Source organism: Mustela erminea, chromosome 10, assembly GCF_009829155.1.
Source record: "Mustela erminea isolate mMusErm1 chromosome 10, mMusErm1.Pri, whole genome shotgun sequence".
Taxonomy (NCBI): domain Eukaryota; kingdom Metazoa; phylum Chordata; class Mammalia; order Carnivora; family Mustelidae; genus Mustela; species Mustela erminea.
This window is the reverse complement of record NC_045623.1, coordinates 61,369,419-61,388,259: the sequence shown is the minus strand read 5'-3', so window position 1 is coordinate 61,388,259 and position 18,841 is coordinate 61,369,419. Positions and strand designations below refer to the sequence as shown.

Genomic DNA, 18,841 nt, shown 5'->3' with positions numbered 1-18,841 from the left:
CACCTTAGCTTTATGGTTCATTAGCTGTGGGCTCTTGGGAAAGTTGTTTCACTTTTCTTTTTTTCTTTTGAGCTTCAGCTACAGAAAGGAAAAAACAAAACAAAACAAACTCCCTCAAAGAGTTTGGTGAGGAAGAATGAAAGCAACTGTGTGAAAGGCACTTGGTTTTCTGGTACCTGGCGCACAGCTGCCTGAGTCTCTGAGGAATGACCGGGCTCATGGCAACAGAAAGGACGGGAGCACATGGGTGATGTGCTGGAGGAAGGCACATAGACACAGCGTGCCATGTGAGGCCCTTTTCACTGTTTGTTTTATTTAATCTTACAACCACCCTCTGGCATTAATGATCTTCCTTGTCTTTCAGAAAAGGAAAAAGAGTCCTAGCCCAAGTAATGTCACCAAGGTAACAAAGCTGTTGGGTGGTGGAGGGAATTTGTCAGGCATTATGTAAGATTTGCTTCTCAAGCCTGAGAAGGCACCAGACCCTTAGAGTTTAGTGGGAGGGAGAGAGTGGGAGGAAGAGAACGGAAGAGTGTGTGGTGTGTCACAAGTATGCACAAATACGCAGGTATGTGCAAGTGAGCTGGATGAGAGTGAATGGCTACTAATCAAGGTATTTCCTGACTTGTTCCTTCAAGAGATGACTCTCAGTAGACCCTACCCTTGCCTCTCGTTCTCACGTGCACTGTGCCCATAATCTTGCTGATCACTTTACAGGAGGTAAATGTGTAACACACTGGTCACTGAGAACATTGTAGTGTAGAGCATGCTGCCCAATGTACAACAATCACCAAGTCACTACACAAACAAGAGGGCAACAGAACAAAAGAGGTTAAAAATACGATTCAGGAGGCTAAAATAGGCTTAATATCAGAAAGGAAGAAAGAAAAGAGAAAAGAATTCACACAGGAACTATAAAAGGTGAACGAAAGTAATAGGACACAGGAAATTTAAGACAAACGGTCAAAATTCCAAATGTGGGATTAAGTACTTACATAATAAGGTGGAACAAAATAAATTTTTAGAATGAAGAAAAATTAGAAGGGAGGGTTAGTGAGATAACAGCTTGAACCCTGATACCCACGAGGCAGACAACTGGGAAGATTCCACTTCTTCTAAATTCTTAAACTCAAAAACCCACAGAACAAAGACACAAAGGAAAAGAAAAAGAGTAAAAGTGTAGCAATTCTCATTTCCCAGGCAGGAGAAGGTCGACTCCTTCCAGATATGACCTGCCCTGAGCAGTGTGTGTGTGTGTGTGTGCACGCACACGTGTGTGCACACGCACATGTGTGCACAAATGCACATACCATTCTAATAGACAAAACAATGCATGCTGTTTCTATATGTTACTAAGGTTTAACGCCTTTTCCCCAATATATGCATTATTTTTTTAAAAAGATTGTTTATCTCTTCTAACCATTTTTTAATTGGGAAGTTCAACTTTTTTACTCACTGGTAGAAGCTCTAGTAAAAAGTTAGAAATAGGAATATTTTTATTTTATTACACAGGAGTCTGGAGAGATACATACCAAATCTTATAGAGTGGCTGCTCAGCTTGTTTGGGTATGTGTGGGGGGCTGGGTTGGCATAAGGAGCGGTAAGATTCTCTCCCTCTCACTAAATTGTATTCTTAAATATTTTCTTAATGTGTTTGTATTCCTTTTGTTTATTTTTATTTTTTAAAGATTTTATTTATTTATTTGTCAGAGATAGAGAGAGAGAGAGTGTGAGCATAAGCTGGGGGGAGTGGCAGGGAGAGGGAGAAACAGGCTCCCGCTGAGCAAGGAGTTCCATGCATTAGTCTATCCCAGGACTCTGGGATAATGACCTGAGCAGAAGGCGGACGCTTAACCCACTGAACCACCTAGCCATCCCTGTATTTCTTTTATAGTTCAGTATTTCTATCTGATAAAGAAAAAGAATGAAAGAGAGAAAGAAGAAAAGAAAAACAGACCTAAGGAAATAAGGAATAAACTTCATTAACGATGGGTTCCTACTCTATTCTGAGTCACAGAATCCTTTGAAAATCTAGTGTTGATATCCAGGATCTATAAAGAACTCCTCAAACTCAACACACACAAAACAGACAATCATATAAAAAAATGGGCAGAAGATATGAACAGACACTTCTCCAATGAAGACATACAAATGGCTATCAGACACATGAAAAAATGTTCATCATCACTAGCCATCAGGGAGATTCAAATTAAAACCACATTGAGATATCACCTTACACCAGTTAGAATGGCCAAAATTAGCAAGACAGGAAACAACATGTGTTGGAGAGGATGTGGAGAAAGGGGAACCCTCTTACACTGTTGGTGGGAATGCAAGTTGGTGCAGCCACTTTGGAGAACAGTGTGGAGATTCCTCAAGAAATTAAAAATAGAGTTTCCCTACGAACCTGCAATTGCACTATTGGGTATTTACCCCAAAGATACAGATGTTGTGAAAAGAAGGGCCATCTGTACCCCAATGTTTATAGCTGCAATGGCCACGGTTGTCAAACTGTGGAAAGGGCCAAGATGCCCTTCAACAGATGAATGGATAAAAAAGATGTGGTCCATATACACTATGGAGTATTATGCCTCCATCAGAAAGGATGAATCCCCAACTTTTGTGGCAACATGGACGGGACTGGAAGAGATTATGCTAAATGAAATAAGTCAAGCAGAGAGTCAATTATATGGTTTCACTTATTTGTGGAGCATAACAAATAGCATGGAGGACAAGGGGAGATGGAGAGGAGAAAGGAGTCGAGGGAAATTGGAAGCGGAGGTGAACCATGAGAGACTATGGACTCTGAAAAACAATCTGAGGGTTTTGAAGGGGAGGGGGGTGGGGGGTTGGGGGAACCAGGTGGTGGCTATTAGAGAGGGAACGGATTGCATGGAACACTGGGTGTGGTACAAAAACAATGAATACTGTTACACTGAAAAGAAATAAATTTTTTTTTTAAAAAATCTAGTATATGTCATGGATCTGCTCTTATATTAAAGAAGCTCCACAGTCTAAAGGAGCACACAGGAATATAATTAGTTCTTTTTACTATTCTGTACAATAAGTCATTCAATGGGGCCAAGTTAGGAAACACATAGGGGGACCAGGTGCCAGGACAGGTTCCTGGGAAAAGAAAGGATATAGAAGACAAGGCTCTTCATTTGAGTAAGGAGATAGGGGACAAAGCTGGCAAGGCGATCTGAGCTAGATGGAGGAGGCCCTTCGTGCCAGCTGAAATAGTTTAAGTCCTGTTTGTAACTGAAACTTTTGGAGATGTTTGAATAGGAGACACAATAGAATTGAGTATTTAAGAGCTTGGATTGTGAAGTCCTACAAATGTTTGAATCCAATTGTGAGTTTCTGTGTGATTTAGGGGCAAGTTATCTGACTTCTCTGTGTCTCAGTTTCCAAATCCATAAAATGGAGGTTATAGCAGGATTAGCCATAATACTAATATCAATAATCAACTTCTGTATTGTTACTGATATATTTGGGAGCATATTTTAGCAAAGGGACTCTGGTAAGGTACTGACAAAGCAATGAAGGGGAAGAGGCCAGAGAGTGGGATAATGGAGCCCATCCAGTGAGGAGGCCAGAGAAGGTATGCCTGCTATGCAACACAGTGGCTTTCCTTTAATTTCTTGCTATCAATTTTTTTAAAAAAGGGAAGAGTGGTATAGCTACAGAAATAAGCATCAACTGCTTGGCACTCTGACAACAAACTGATGTTCATGGGGTTATGTGATTTTTTTTTTAACCATCCTAGAAAGCATTTTCAGTTTTCAGAAAAGGAGGCACAGAGATTTAGCACTGTGGGAATAAAGTTTGGGCTCTTTCTAACTCTTTCTTTAGTTTTCATCTTTAAATGGAAGGATGAAGATATTCTCCCTTCTTCTGAGTGATGGCACTCCCTAAGAATTAAGGAGCCACATGACTTCCCAATCAAGAATCACATTACCCAGCTTCTCCAGGTGTGGACAATGGTATAGGAGTTGTGGTGATGGAGAGCACATGTTCCCCTTCTGCCCTTCTGGGTCTCAGCCTTAAATGAAAGCTGCTTGCTCACCACCTTCCTTACTTCCCTTTCTACAGAGCAGAACTCAGACAAAAAGGGGTTTCAGGACCAGAACTGCAACGTAGAAGGAACTGGAGTTTTTGGATGACCTTGAGATATAAAGCAGCCTCTCGCTCCTTGACTTCCTGCCTACATCTGAACTCATTTGTGGAATAAGAGTAAGTCTCTTTTTTACATTTTTTATATATCTTTTTTTACATTACTGTATTTTTAGGCCTCTGTTATAAACAGCTTAATGTGTATCTTAACTAATTCATTTATCCACCTTATCTACCATTCTCCCACCTTAGTCCAGTTTTCTCTTATTTTGATAAATGCTCATCTAATAGGTCATATAGCTATGATAGAGAAAGTTTAGAAAATAGGGGAAATAACACACAAAAAGTTCCCATCATGCCATTTAAACAGGCTAGTTTCCTCACTGTACTGTTGCTATGTTTTAGCTCATGCCACTTCCTTGGGTTTAAAAAAAAAAATCTCCTGTCCCCTTAACTCCACATGGCCACTTGCCTGACATGCATTTAAAAGCTCAGCCCAATTTATCCCAACATTCTACAAGAGGTTGTCTCCAGGGCTTCCCACTCTCTGTGATCTCATCTCCCGATACCTCACTTGGTTACCATGAGTCTACACCACACATTTCATCATACACTGTTTTGTGTTGTGGCTGTCCTATGGTAAGTACTTCATAAATGTGGGTTGAATCAATGAATCCATTATCCTCTACCACGAAAAGTCAAGTGGTGTAAGTAGAGGATAGGTGTAAGAGTCAAGAAGCCTTGAATTCCAGAGATTTCTCATTTTGCCATTATCTATGCTGAGTAACTCAAGCAAAAAACTTTATTATTTTCAGCCAGTTTCCTCAATGGCAAAGTGGACCCACCACAAGAGAATACCTGACTTGTGTGCTTTTTTTTTTTTTGTGAAGATTAATGAAAATGAACATCTAAATCCTGCTACAAGACCCAGCAAATCATTGGGACTTAATGTTTCCAAATTGTTGGAATGTAAAATTCATTGTAACTGAATGAACCATTTGACTCCATTTGTTTTACAACCAAAAATATAAAAAATGCGGACCTATATGGAGTAAAATGTAACAGTCTGACTTGATGAGAAAACACCAGACCATGGATTAGATCCTAGCCTCAGTTTCACTACTAGCCAGTTTTGACAGGTAAATCATTTACCCTTTCTGATCAGCTCTATCTTAATGGTAAAAAAAGGGCACAGATCAAATTTCCCTTCCAGACAAGATTGAGTAAAAGAATTTCCATTTTACTCCTACTAATCATTACTCTAATTAGCACAGCAAAAATAACTCCAAGAAAGTACTGTTTTCTCTAGCCAAAGTGACAGAAAAAGCTTGTCCAGAGAAGACAGAAACTTTTTAACCTTTCTCCATCCCTATTCTGGAGACAACAGCATGAAAAAAGGTGTGATTCTCCCCCACCCTAATGGGTGCTGCATGAGTAGAAAACATGGATGGGAACTTGTCCTTACCCAACCGATCTTTGTAGTAACAAGGTGATGCCCCTTGCCTGCCCAGTCTGTGAGCTGAACTGTAAATTTCACCCCCAAACTAGAGGGGTTAAGAGGAAGAATTCTTATTTCTACACTTTATCTACAGAAATAAGGAGATGTTCCTTCCCCATGGAGCATATATGGATAGATCTCTGACTTCCATCCTCCCGACAGTAAGGAAGAGGCTACCCTACCCAGAACTGGGGGAGGGTGTGGTCTTTTGTCCCCATTCTCATTCTCCCTAGCCTGTACTGATGAGAATGTGGAGATGGAGTCCTCTGTGCGTGGATAACACATAAGAGGGGAAGATTAGAAGCGCTGAAGAGGGTTTATAACTTAAATTGGCATTTGAGCCACAATCCACAAAAGTGAGCTTCTGACCATAAACAGGTTGACTCTCTACCACAATGGAAGAATTTACATGTCCCAAGTCATATAAAACACAACATGTCCAGGACATATTCCAGAATTACTCACCTTACCAAGAGCCAAGAAAATCTGTTTGAATGAGTTGATACTAATACTGAGATGACAGTGATGTTGGAATTATAGAAATAAGATTTTAAATCAGCTATAATGTTTCAATAAACAATTACAAATATTCTTAAAAATTTTAAAAATAATTGGGGGGGCACTTCACTGGCTCAGTCTCTTAAGCATCTGACTCTTGATTTCTGCTCAGTTCATGATCTCAGAGTCATGAGATTGAGCCCTCCATCAGGTTCCATGCTCAGCACAGAGTCTGCTTGGGATTCTCCCTCTTTCTCTCTTTCTCTCTCTCCCCTCCTCTTCTCTTCCTCTGCTCCTCCCTACCCTCATAATAAAAAATATGTTTTAATTAAAAAATCTTTGAAAAATAAAAAATTAGGAAATCTTACCAAAGAAATAAAAGATATATATAAGAACCAAAGGGAAAAATTAACACTTAAAAATACAATAACCCAAACAAAAACCTCAATAAAGCAACTCAGCAGCAGAACAGAAATGAGAAAGGAACCAGTGAAACTGAAGACAGATCAACAGACTGTATCCAACCCGAACAACACAGAGGAAATAGATTAAAAAGAACAAATCGGACCCTCCGGGACCTATGTTAGAATAAGAAAAGATGTAGCATTTGCACCATCACCATCCAAGAGTCCCAGAAAGAGAGGAAAAAGGATATGGAATTAAAAAAATTTTTGAAGAAATAATGACTGAAAACTTCTTGAATTTGCTAAGAGATCAAACTACAGATCTAATAACCCAATAAACTCAAAGAAATCAACACCAGGACATTCCATAATCTAATCTCTGAAAACTAATAGCAAAAAAACTGGGGCATCTGGTTGGCTCAGTCAGTTGAGTGTCCGACTCTTTCTCTCTTTCTCTCTCTCCCCTCCTGATGTTTCAGCCCACATCATGATATCTTGGTCATGGTATCAAGCCCCAGGTTGGACTCTGCACTCAGCACAGATCTGCTTCAGATTCTCACTCTCTCTCACACAAAAGATATAACCTAATAAAATCTTAAAAAAATAAAAGCAAAAAAATCTTCTTGACATCAGGCAGAGAAAAACAACTTATTACTTTTGGGGAGGAGCAATTCAAATCACAGCAATTTTCTCATTTGAAATCACAGAGGCCTGAAAGAAGTGGTACGACATTTTAAAAACGTTGAATGAAAGAAATTGTCAATCTAGAATTCTACGTTAAATGAAAATATACTTCAGAAATGAAGGCGAAATAAAGGCATTTTTAGGTAAAGGAAAGTTAAGAGAAGTTTTTGCCAGCAGACCAGCTCTAGAAGAAGGGCTAAAGAAAGTTCCTCATGTAAAAAGGAAATGATACTGGTAGAAAATTAGGAACTTTGGGAACGAAGGAAGAGCAACATAAAGGGTAAATTGGTAAATATAATAGACTATTCTCCTCTTGAATTAAAAAAAAGTGTGTTTAACAGTTAAAAGCAAGTTTATAATATTGTCTGATGTGGTTCTCAATATATATAGAAATAATATTCAAGATAATTATCAAGCAGGGAGAACGAAAGTCCCTACTGGTTGTAAGGCATCGATATTATACTTGATGTGGTAAAATGGTAATATTGGTAGATTGTATTAAGCTACATGTGCCTCTTATAATCCTTAGGCAGACACTTAAACACAATCCAGAGATATACTAAAAAGCAGTATAAATAAATTAAATGGAATTCTTAAAAAAAAGTTGAAGTGACCCACAGGAAGACAGAAAAGGAGTAATATGGGAATAAGAAACGGGAAAAATAGAAAATAAATAACAAAATGGCAGGCTTAAGTATTAACTTATCAACAATTACATTAACTATTATGATCTAAATCCACCAATTAAAAGACAGAGATTGGGACACCTGGGTGGCTCAGTCAGATATACATCTGCCTTTAGTTCAGGTCATGATCCCAGGGTACTGAGATGGAGTCTCATATGGGGACTTGCTCAGCAGGGAGTGTGCCTCTCCTTCTGCTTACTGCTCCTTCTGCTTGTTCTCTATCTCTCATATAAGTAAATAAAATCTTAAAAAAATAAAAGAGATTGGCAGAATTTTAAAAAATGGTCCCCCTATATACTATCTCATTTCAAATAGAATGATACAAATAGGTTAAAAGTGAAAGAATATAGTACACACCACGCAGATAATCATCAAAGGGCTGGTGTGTCTGTATCATATCAGCAAAAGCCTAGGCAATGAAAATCACCAGGGATAAGGAGATATATTATACATTATACATATGTTATTATACATAATAACAAAAGAGTCAATTCACCAAGATGATATATTAATTTTAACATGCATCTTCCAAGTAACAGAGATGAAAAATACAAAAAGGAAAAACTACCAGAACTGAATTGAGAAATAAACAGACCTGTAATTATAGTTGGAGATTTCAACATGCCTCTCCTTGTGATTGACAGAATCAATAGGTAAGAGGTCAGGGTATAGAAGGGCATAGAAAACCAAACAACAGGATCATCTGATGAGATCGAATTGATACATACAGAATATTCAGCCCAACAGTAGCAGAATACATACATTTTTTTCAAGCATGCATGGGACTGTATGCTGGGTCATAAAGCAAACCTTAACAAATTTAAAAGACCTGAAATTATAAAGCATATGTCCTTTTACCATAGTGACATCAAACTGGAAATCATTAATAGAAAGCAGGAAAATTTCCAAATACTTGGAAATTAAACAACATATTTCTTTCTCTTTCCTAAAGAGATTTTAAGTAATCTCTTCATCCAAACTCAGGCTCCATCTCACAACCCTGAGATCAAGAGTCACATACTCGGCTGACTGAGCTGAGCCAGCCAGGCACCCTTAAGCAACATCTACATTTCTTTCTTTTCTTTCTTTCAAGATTTTATTTATTTATTTTAGAGAGAGAGTGAGAGAGAGCATGAGAGAGAGAAGGTCAGAGGGAGAAGCAGATTCCCCATGGAGCTGGGAGCCCAGTGTGGGACTCGATCCTGGGACTCCGGAATCATGACTTGAGTGGAAGGCAGTTGCTTAACCAACTGAGCCACCCAGTCGCCCAACACATTTCTTAAACAAGGGTATAGGTTTAGGAGCCTAGCTTTAAAATTCTGTTACTAATCCTGTCACTTAGTGTTTCCTGTCACTTAGTGTTCCCAATTGGGTGTTTCTCCAAGAAATTGATAAAACCTTCTCCACCTGTATTTGAGTATAGAAGCATGTGTTTAAAGTGCCCGGGTACGTCTAGGAAAGGGGGAACAAATATTTGTTGTGCACCTACTAAAAACCATGTTTGATCACTGATAGTTTTATTTAACCTTCACAGTCACCTACCTACCACAGTGTTGTCACTCAGCTAGGTAGTGACAGATAACAGAAGTACCTAGCTGAGTGACAGGAAACCAGCTGAGGATTTTTGAGAGAGGGCTGGATGCTGGAGGGAATTTTAAGGAAATCAGAGAGGACAGTTAGGAAACCCTGGTGGGACATGATTATAAAAAGATTGAAAGAGGCTGAGTTAAGAAGAGTTCCAGGGAGTCTGGGTGGCTCAGTGGGTTAAGCCTCTGCCTTCGTCTCAGGTCATGATCCCAGGGTCCCGGGATCAAGCCCCACATGGAACTCTCTGCCCAGCAGAGAGGAGTTCCTCCTCTCTCTGCCTGCTTCTCTGCCTACTTGTGATCTCTCTCTCTGTCAAATAAATAAATAAAATCTTAAAAAAGAAGAAGAAAGAAGAAGAAGAAGGAGAAGAAGAAGAAGAAGTTCCAAGTGGATCCCTAACTCTGGAAGGCAGTAGGAAGCGCTAAGAATATTTAAGCAGAGGGACACTTTAAAACAAATTACTTTAGTGAGCGCCAGATATCAGGGAGAGGAGACGGAAAGGGAGGGGCTAAGTTACTGACAAGTGGTGAGGATTTAGGGAGTCCTGTATCATTTTACACTCAGGAAACACAGCGAAGAAGGTAAGTACCGCTTCCCCAAACCCCCACCCCCACGACAAAAATATTAAAGAGGACAAAGTGATCCTATTATAAACCGGATGTGGCAATAACACTTAACAAGATACACAACTAAATGGGCTAGAGACTGTAACATGTCTGGCACCCTTAAATAGTAATCAGTGAATAATATTTCACTTCTAGAAAGGACAGGTGTAATCATACCAGTAGACAGCGAGGAAATCGAGGCTCAAAGCAGGATTTACCAAGGAACCTGCATTCGCTGCACAGCCACCCAGCCTCCCGCCCTCGATCCCCGGGATAGCCCCTGTCCTGCAAGTCTGGGTCCCGGCACAGCCCTGCACCTTCGCCCGCTCCTACCCGCTCAATCGTCAGGTGAGACTGCTCAAAGTCCAGATGGAAGAAGTTGCCCACGAAGGGCAGGGGTAGGGGACCTGGCGGGTAGTTCTTTGGGCGCCGTCTTTTGAGGAAATCAGCAAAGAACAGAAAGGCGACGGCACCCAGCAGGAGGGTGCGGAGGTGGAGCACCGCCCAGACAGTGGCCACCAGGGAGCCCACCGCCCCGAGCATAGCTCTCTCTTCCTCTTGCTCTGCGGAGCTCTGAGCAGGCGACGTCCCTGCCGGTCCCGGCAGCTGAGCTTGCAGGACCGCCTGCTGGCCCCGCCCAACTCGCCCCGCCCAACTCGCCTCTCCCCACCGGCCCCCACTCTGCCCCGCCCCTGGCGCCCTCCCCGCTGCGCCCCGGGTGGGAACTCCGTCCCAGCTGTTCGCCCCACCCGCCGCGTGCAGCGCCCAGAGAGCTTCCCTCTCCCCTCCTTCCTTCCCTGGACCCCAGACCCCACGTCAGCCAGGCTGCCCTCCAGAAGAGGTCTTGGAAAAGGCCAGGCTCGGAGCGTTGCTCTTTTCCGTTGACGAAGCTCGTCTCTGAGACCACGGAGCGTTTCCACATCTCTGAGAGCACCGCAGGCCTTTGAACTCTGTGTTTTTCAATCACCCTCCCTCATCCCACAGTTGGAATCTTGCCAGGTAAACAGTGATGCTATCAGCAGCACCTGGCATTTCTTGGGCGCCTTAACTAAATGCCAGGCGGCACACTCGCCTCTGTGCATGAATCACTTAATTTTGACAAAAGCAGACAGAAAATGCTCTTCTTAGCTCCATCTTACAGTTGAGGAAACTGAGACCTAAATGTTAAGTGGCAAATAGGTGGTGAATCAATAAATCCACGGGTCTGCCGCACATCTGAGCAAGATACTGTATTTGTAACTTTTTGAAGACTGAAAAGCGTTACATCAAGGATTGCTTGGGTGGCTCTGTCGGTTAAACCACGCGCTCTTGATTTGCCCACAGTTTCTGGTCTCAGGGCTGGGTGTAGAGCCTGCCTAAGATTCTCTCCCTCCCTCTTCCTCTGCCCCCTGCCCTCAAACAAACAAACAAACAAACATATAAATAAATAAATGTATATACACACTTAAGTATATAAATAAATGTATATACACATATGTATATAAATAAATGTATACATGTATAAATATAGTAATAAATTAAATTTTAATTTTAAAAAGCATTACATCAAAGCCCCTAGCCCTGAGCCTAGTCTTTAACAGTTGCTTAATTCACACTGTAAGAAGGTGTCTTCCTTCTTCTCCTTTTTGGTTTGCCATGTGAGATTCCTCCTCTGAAGCCCCAAAACAGTGTTAGAGCCCCAGGTTCCAACCTTCCTTGCCATCCTGTGTCTCCCCATCTGTGAGGGACTCAAATCATGAAGCACAGTTTTGAAGTGGAATAGCACACACGCATAGTCTTAACATACAGATAAACAGTCGCATAAAATAAAATAGAACGGAACAGAACAGAATTGAAGTCTCTTTTCTATCTTTCCAAAATCAGGACCTCTTTTCACAGACTATATAAATGAAGTGTTGGACTTTACCTGAAAGCCACAAAAATTGATGTTTAGTTGGATTTATAATAAGCTGATTTAAACTTCCATGAGAAGAAAAGTTAAGACTGCTTATTCAAAAACAACGATGAAACCTCACCTTCTAATTTGCTTCTCATCACTTTCCAAAGCAAAGTCTAAAGTCTATGATTAACCTTGCTTTCCTATAATGAATACTTTCAGGGCATTGTGTAGCATGTGGAAAGTATAAAGAAAAAGCAAGACATTTTTTAACTTTAAGAACTTATTACTATTAATATAACCTTCTGTAGCTGAGTATTGTTCCCTTCTTGTTCCATTAAGTCAAAATACAAACCGGTACAGGTATTTGGTTCCTAATGTCTTAAAATGTAACATAACTTGCTAAAGTATTTTGCATAAGTTGTGTATACCTCAGGTTCAAGTTAATGGCTTTGGGTTTGTTCTAAAGAAAGTGAATCGGGGCATCTGGGTGTCTCAGTGGGTTAAAGCCTCCCAGGGTCCAGGGATCAAGCCCCACGTTGGTCTCTCTGCTCAGTGGGGAGCCTGCTTCCTCCTCTCTCTCTGCCTGCCTCTCTGCCTACTTGTGATCTATCAAACAAATAAATTTAAAAAAAAAGAAAAATAAATAAAGAATAGTGAATAGCACAAACATTATTAATATCCTTAGTTATAGCCACACGAGATAATTATTGGCATTGGCGTTCAGTGCCACTTTGTGATTTTCTCCTGTGTTCTGTCTTGTACTAACAAATCTTCCAAATCATTGATTTGCTCTTAAAAAAAAGAAAAGGAAAGAAAGCAAGAAAAAGGAAAAAGCTTGACATGTGGCTTTTGTTGTTGTTGTTGGTCAAATCATTTTTTTACTTGGTCAAATCATACACATAGAAACATGTAAAGCAATTAAGTATAAGTAATATAAAATACATAACGATGTTTCAAATTCTTAGTTTTACTAATGGGCACAGTTGCACAATGAGAAATTTTCAAATTATTCTCTTCATTGGTCCTTATGTCAATAAATTCCTGAATAAAGTGGTAAGCCACTAATAAGTTAATCGGTAATTATGATAACAGCTCTCAAGTGATTTTTTTTCAGCATTAGTTGAAAGCTGTTGTGAATCCTGTCTACCCAAAGAAGGAACATTCTATAAATATTAATAAGTTATTCAGCTAGAGTATTTTTAGATATTAAATTACATGTCAAGCATTTAAAGTGAATTTGAGATTATGCATAAGGCCTATTTTCTAAACAATAATGATAATTTCTTAATTTGCAAATTCTCTATTTTAGGAATTAGAATAGTTTGAGACTTTTAAAATTTCTATTACTTGTCTTGTATCTTCTTCCATGACATAAGTACATGGACAATTAGAAGATACAAATATTTTTCAAATGATTTTAAGGATTTAGTTTAAAAATTGATTGATGTGATACATTGTTTTTACTAAGATATAATTTGACCCATCATATCTTTTTTATTTGCTTAGGATGCTTTTTTCCCATTATCTGAAATTTGAAGGCATTTCTGTCATATTGCAAACAAACTTAAATGGACAAAAAATAGTCATGTGTCCTGTGTTAGTATATCCATAGCGCCCTGGAAATCTGAAGTCTAATCTAAACTGGCATGTTTTAAAATATTCAAGAAGAAAAAAATAACTACCTTAATACCAGCCTTTTAGATTTCATGAAGATTTTGGTGAGGAATAATAGTACATAATGTAAATATTGACAAGACTCTAAAAGTTCCTTTAATAAAATATAAAATACTCAATATTTACAGAGTCAGGCAGAGGAGATCAGTATTTAACATTGGGTAGTTTGTATCTTGTGTTTATATTATAGTATTCAAATTACAAGTATAACAGTTTAATATTTGCTGATATGTTTATATAGAAGTAAATCTTAAATATAATTATAAAGCTTTTCTAGTGAAGAAGTAATGATTATTTTCAAACAAAAATTGAAGGGATTTGCTGCCAATAGAACGCCTTACCAGAAATGTTAAAGTAAGTTCTTCAGAAAAAAGGGAAAACATAGAGGTCAGAAACTCAGGTCTGCATAAAGAAAAGAAGAGCATTAGGGAAGAAATAAATGAAAGTAAAACTTTTGAAAGCAAAAACTTTTGTTTTTCTTATTCTTAATTAATCTAATAACATCAAAATAAAATAACATATTCAGTGATTATAGCTTATAAATAAGAGATATAAATGAAGAAATGTTTTAAGAGAAGGAAGTAGGAAAACTATTAAAGAATACTTGCATTACCAATAAAGCAGGACAGTGTTATTTAAAAGTGGGTTTGGGAAGCTCTATTTTGAATTTCTCAAGGAATCTCCATGCTGTTCTCCAAAGTGGCTGCACCAACTTGCATTTCCACCAACAGTGTAAGAGGGTTCCCCTTTCTCCACATCCTCTCCAACACATGTTGTTTCCTGTCTTGCTAATTTTGGCCATTCTAACTGGTGTAAGGTGATATCTCAATGTGGTTTTAATTTGAATCTCCCTGATGGCTAGTGATGATGAACATTTTTTCATGTGTCTGATAGCCATTTGTATGTCTTTATTGGAGAAGTGTCTGTTCATATCTGCTGCCCATGTTTTGATATGATTATCTGTTTTGTGTGTGTTGAGTTTGAGAAGTTTATAGATCCTGGATATCAACCTTTTTTTCTGTACTGTCATTTGCAAATATCTTCTCCCATTCCTTTTGGGTTGCCTCTTTGTTAAGTTGACTGTTTCCTTTGCTATGCAGAAGGTTTTGATCTTGATGAAGTCCCAAAAGTTAATCTTTGCTTTTGTTTCCTTTGCCTTTGGAGACATATCTTGAAAGAAGTTGCTGTGAAAAGAAGGGCCATCTGTACCCCAATGTTTATAGTAGCAATGGCCACGGTCGCCAAACTGTGGAAAGAACCAAGATGCGCTTCAACAGACAAATGGATAAAAAAGATGTGGTCCATATACACTATGGAGTATTTTGCCTCCATCAGAAAGGATGAATACCCAACTTTTGTATCAACATGGACGGGACTGGAAGAGATTATGCTGAGTGAAATAAGTCAAGCAGAGAGACTCAATTATCATATGGTTTCACTTATTTATGGAGCATAACAAATAACATGGAGGTCATAGGGAGATGGAGAGGCAAAGGGAGTTGAGGGAAATTGGAGGGAGAGGTGAACCGTGAGAGACTATGGACTCTGAAAAACAACCTGAGAGTTTTGAAGGGGTGGGGGGTGGGAAGTTGGGGGAGCCAGGTGGTGGGTATTAAGGAGGGCACATATTGCATGGAGCACTGGGAGTGGTGCAAAAACAATGAATTCTGTTATGCTGAAAAGAAAAAAAAAGTGGATTTGGATCTGTTGGACATGTATATATTGTAAACTCTATGGCAACGAATTAAAAAAAAAAGAACTATAATTGATATGCTAAAACAAAAGGGTAAATGGAGTTATTTAAAGTGCTTGATTAAAACCAGAAAAGGCAGAAGGAGAGTTGAAGATAAAGAAACAAAAACCAAGAGCAATGAGTAGAAAACAGTAATGAATATGGTAGATATTAATCCTACTATATCAATAATCACTTTAAATGTCAATGGTCTAACTATACTAACCAAGAGTGTCAGAGTGTTAAAAAAAAGACCTCTTTTAGATTTTTTAAAAAATATTTTATTTATGTGAGAGACAGAGATCAAAGGCAAAGAGTAGGCAGAGAGAGAAGAAGAGAAGAAGGCTCCCTGCTGAGCAGAGAGCCAATGCGGGGATTGATCCCAGGAACCTGGGATGATGACCCGAGCCAAAGGCAGAGGCTTTAACCCACTGAGCCACCTGGGCATCCAAGTTTTTCTTGTCAGTGTATAGAAATGCAACTGAATTTTTATGTTGATTTTGTATCCTGCAACTTTGCTGAATTCATTTGTTAGTTCTAACAGTTTTATTTTTTTGTTTTGTTTTGTTTATTTTTTTGGTGTGGAATCTTCAGGGTTTTCTATATATAAGATTATGCAATTATGAACAGAAATAACATTAGTTTTTCTCAAAAAAGAATAAAACACACATGAATAAATCAAGGAGGCAAAGACTTATGCACTGATGACTATAAAACACTGTTAAAGGAAATTAAAGAAGACACAAATAAATGAAAGACATCCCATGTTCATGGATGGTAAGACTAAATATTGTTAAAATGTTCATATTACCTAAAGTGATTCAGTGCAATTCCTATCAAAATCACAATAATATTTTTTATAGAAATAGAAAATATACTACAGTTCATATGGAACCACAAAGGACCCCATGTAGCCAAAACAATCTTTTTTTTTTTTTTTAAAGATTTTATTTATTTATTTGTCAGAGAGACAGCGAGCGAGAGCGAGCACAGGCAGACAGAGAGGCAGGCAGAGTCAGAGGGAGAAGCAGGCTCCCTGCGGAGCAAGGAGCCCGATGTGGGACTCGATCCCAGGACGCTGGGATCATGACCTGAGCCGAAGGCAGCTGCCCAACCAACTGAGCCACCCAGGCGTCCCTAGCCAAAACAATCTTGACACAGAAGAGAAAAGCTGGTGGCTTCACATTTCTTGATTTCAAAACATATTTAGTAATCAAAATAGTATGTGGCATAAAAACATGCATATTGCCCAATGGAATATCATGGCCCAGAAACAACTCCACATGCATATCTTCAAATGATCTTCGACAAGGGTGCCAAATGATCTACACATGGGGAAAGGGCGGTGTCTTCAATTCTTCAATAAGTGGCATTAGGAAAACGATCTAACTGCAAAAGAATGAAATTGGAGTCTTATCTTACATCATATACAAAAATCAACCCAATGTGGACTAAAGAATTATACATAAGCCCTGAAACTATAAAGCCTCTATAAGAAAACAGAGGGGTATCTTCATACTTACATGAAAGTACACTTTTGAGAGTTAGAAAAAAATGCATTCACTATTCCTTTCACATAATTAGTGTTCAGATAATTATAGTTAAGAGCTTCGGTGGAATGCATCCACTGATCAGTGCAGGTAAAATTCCATACTTTTACTGAAAACCTGGTAGGTATTAAATATTTGGGAACTTATGGCTGAATCGGACTTAATTTTCATAACCCTCTCTATAAAGAGAAATTATGGGGCACCTGGGTGGCTCAGTCATTAAGTGTCTGCCTTCGGCCAAGGTCATGCTCCCAGGGTCCTGAGATTGCTCTCCCCCTCCATCAGGTTCCCTTCTCAGCAGGATGCCTGCTTCTCCTCCCTCCTTCTCCTTCTCCTGCTCTCTGCTCTCATTAAAAAGACTTTAAAATCTTTTAAAAAAATAAAATGAAATTATCATTCCTTTTTTTACTGATGGCCCAGTAAGTTCAGAGCAGTGAAGTGTTTTGATGGAGCTTACAAAGGCAGAATAAGTGACACAGTCAAAATAAGAACTCTAGTCTATATTCAAAGACCTGTACTCATTATTTTCTAATATAACCGATGAGAAAATTGATTACAGTAACTGTGGAACAGGCACTAATGAGTTGTTTGTCACTGGAATCATTCAAAGAGAAATTAGAACAGGATTGCTGGAGAGAAATATACATATCAGGTGGAATGCTGGATTAAAAAGGACTTTCAGACTCTCCAACTCAGAGATTCTATGATTTTATGGGTTCTCCAGGGAAAACACAGAGTGTGGAATATAGTTACATGCCATTTAAAAAATTGCTCTTATTTTTTGTTCTTTGCAGGTGATGGGTAGGTTCCATTTCATAAAAGATAAAACCATCCGTATTACAGGATACTCTAATTTACACACAACTTTCTAATGATTGAGATTCAGTTTTTTAATTCCACAAAAACTGACCATTTTTCTACAGCAAGGCACATTTACAATACTTCTCTCATTTATGTGAATGTGTGGTAAGTAGACCCTTTTGGCCTGGGCTTGTAGTGTAAAAAACGTTACAGTTTTTTGAAGTCTATCACACACACAGAAGAGTGCACAAATCCTAAGTGCACAGCTCAATGAGTCGGCATAAAGCTAACACATCCAGTATAATTAACACATAAAACAGGAAACAAAATATTACACAGCAATCTGTCCTCTGACAATTTCCAGACATTATCTCTTACCCAGGGGTAAATTTTACCCTGGCTTATAAAACTCCGGATTGTCTCATGCTTTTTGAACCAAGCTGCACTCTTCCTGGCCTTACTCAGGAACCAGAATTCCAAGAATGATTTAGCTAGCTGTTTTTGGACTGAGTTTTGTTCTTATGTTTGATCATCTTACTAACTATATCATCTTCAGAGTCTGCCTGCTTGTCAGTTTTCACATAATGCCCTCAGACTCTGGTAGTTCAGCTTGGCTCCTTCACTGCTCCCTGGCAGGGTATGAGCTAAGTTCTGAGAATATTAAATACTGTCACCAAAAAAAAAAAAAAAAAAAAAAAAGACAAAAAACGAAAACCCAAAAAAAACCCCATGGTGACTCTAATCTTGTGGCTAGATTAAAGGAACATACCACACCCTTGGCATTTAAGTCTTCTAATCCTGAAATAAGAATTTTAATCCTCTGGTTGCCTATATGCAAAGCACCTTACTAGGACATTTTACATGATTATTTCATTGAATCCTTCTAGCAGACTTGAGATGTAGGTGGTATTGTCCTGACTTTTCAGATTAGGAAACTGAAGTTTATAGATGTGAAATTGCTTGTTCAAGTTAAAAATGCCAGTGAGTAGCAAAGCAAAAAATCAAATCCAGCTCTGTTTGAGAGAAGAATGAGTGTTGTTTTCCTGAACTGTATGTCAGGAGGGAGTTCCTCTTCCCTGGATCACCTGTAAACACTCATTCTCAGCTTCTAAAGCCTCCAGACTTCT

The 18,841-nt window shown here is 38.9% G+C and overlaps 1 protein-coding gene across 1 annotated transcript in view; it reads right to left on the bottom strand.

The window, feature by feature from the left end:
* Window positions 1-10,720, bottom strand: part of LOC116567312 (cytochrome P450 2J2) — a 35,140-nt gene extending 24,420 nt beyond the window's left edge. The window contains exon 1 of the mRNA XM_032302295.1: window positions 10,412-10,720. Coding sequence (XP_032158186.1) covers window positions 10,412-10,621 — 210 coding nt within the window. The 5' untranslated portion in view covers window positions 10,622-10,720. The remainder of the gene's footprint in view (window positions 1-10,411) is intronic.
* Between the last annotated feature and the right edge of the window lie 8,121 nt (window positions 10,721-18,841).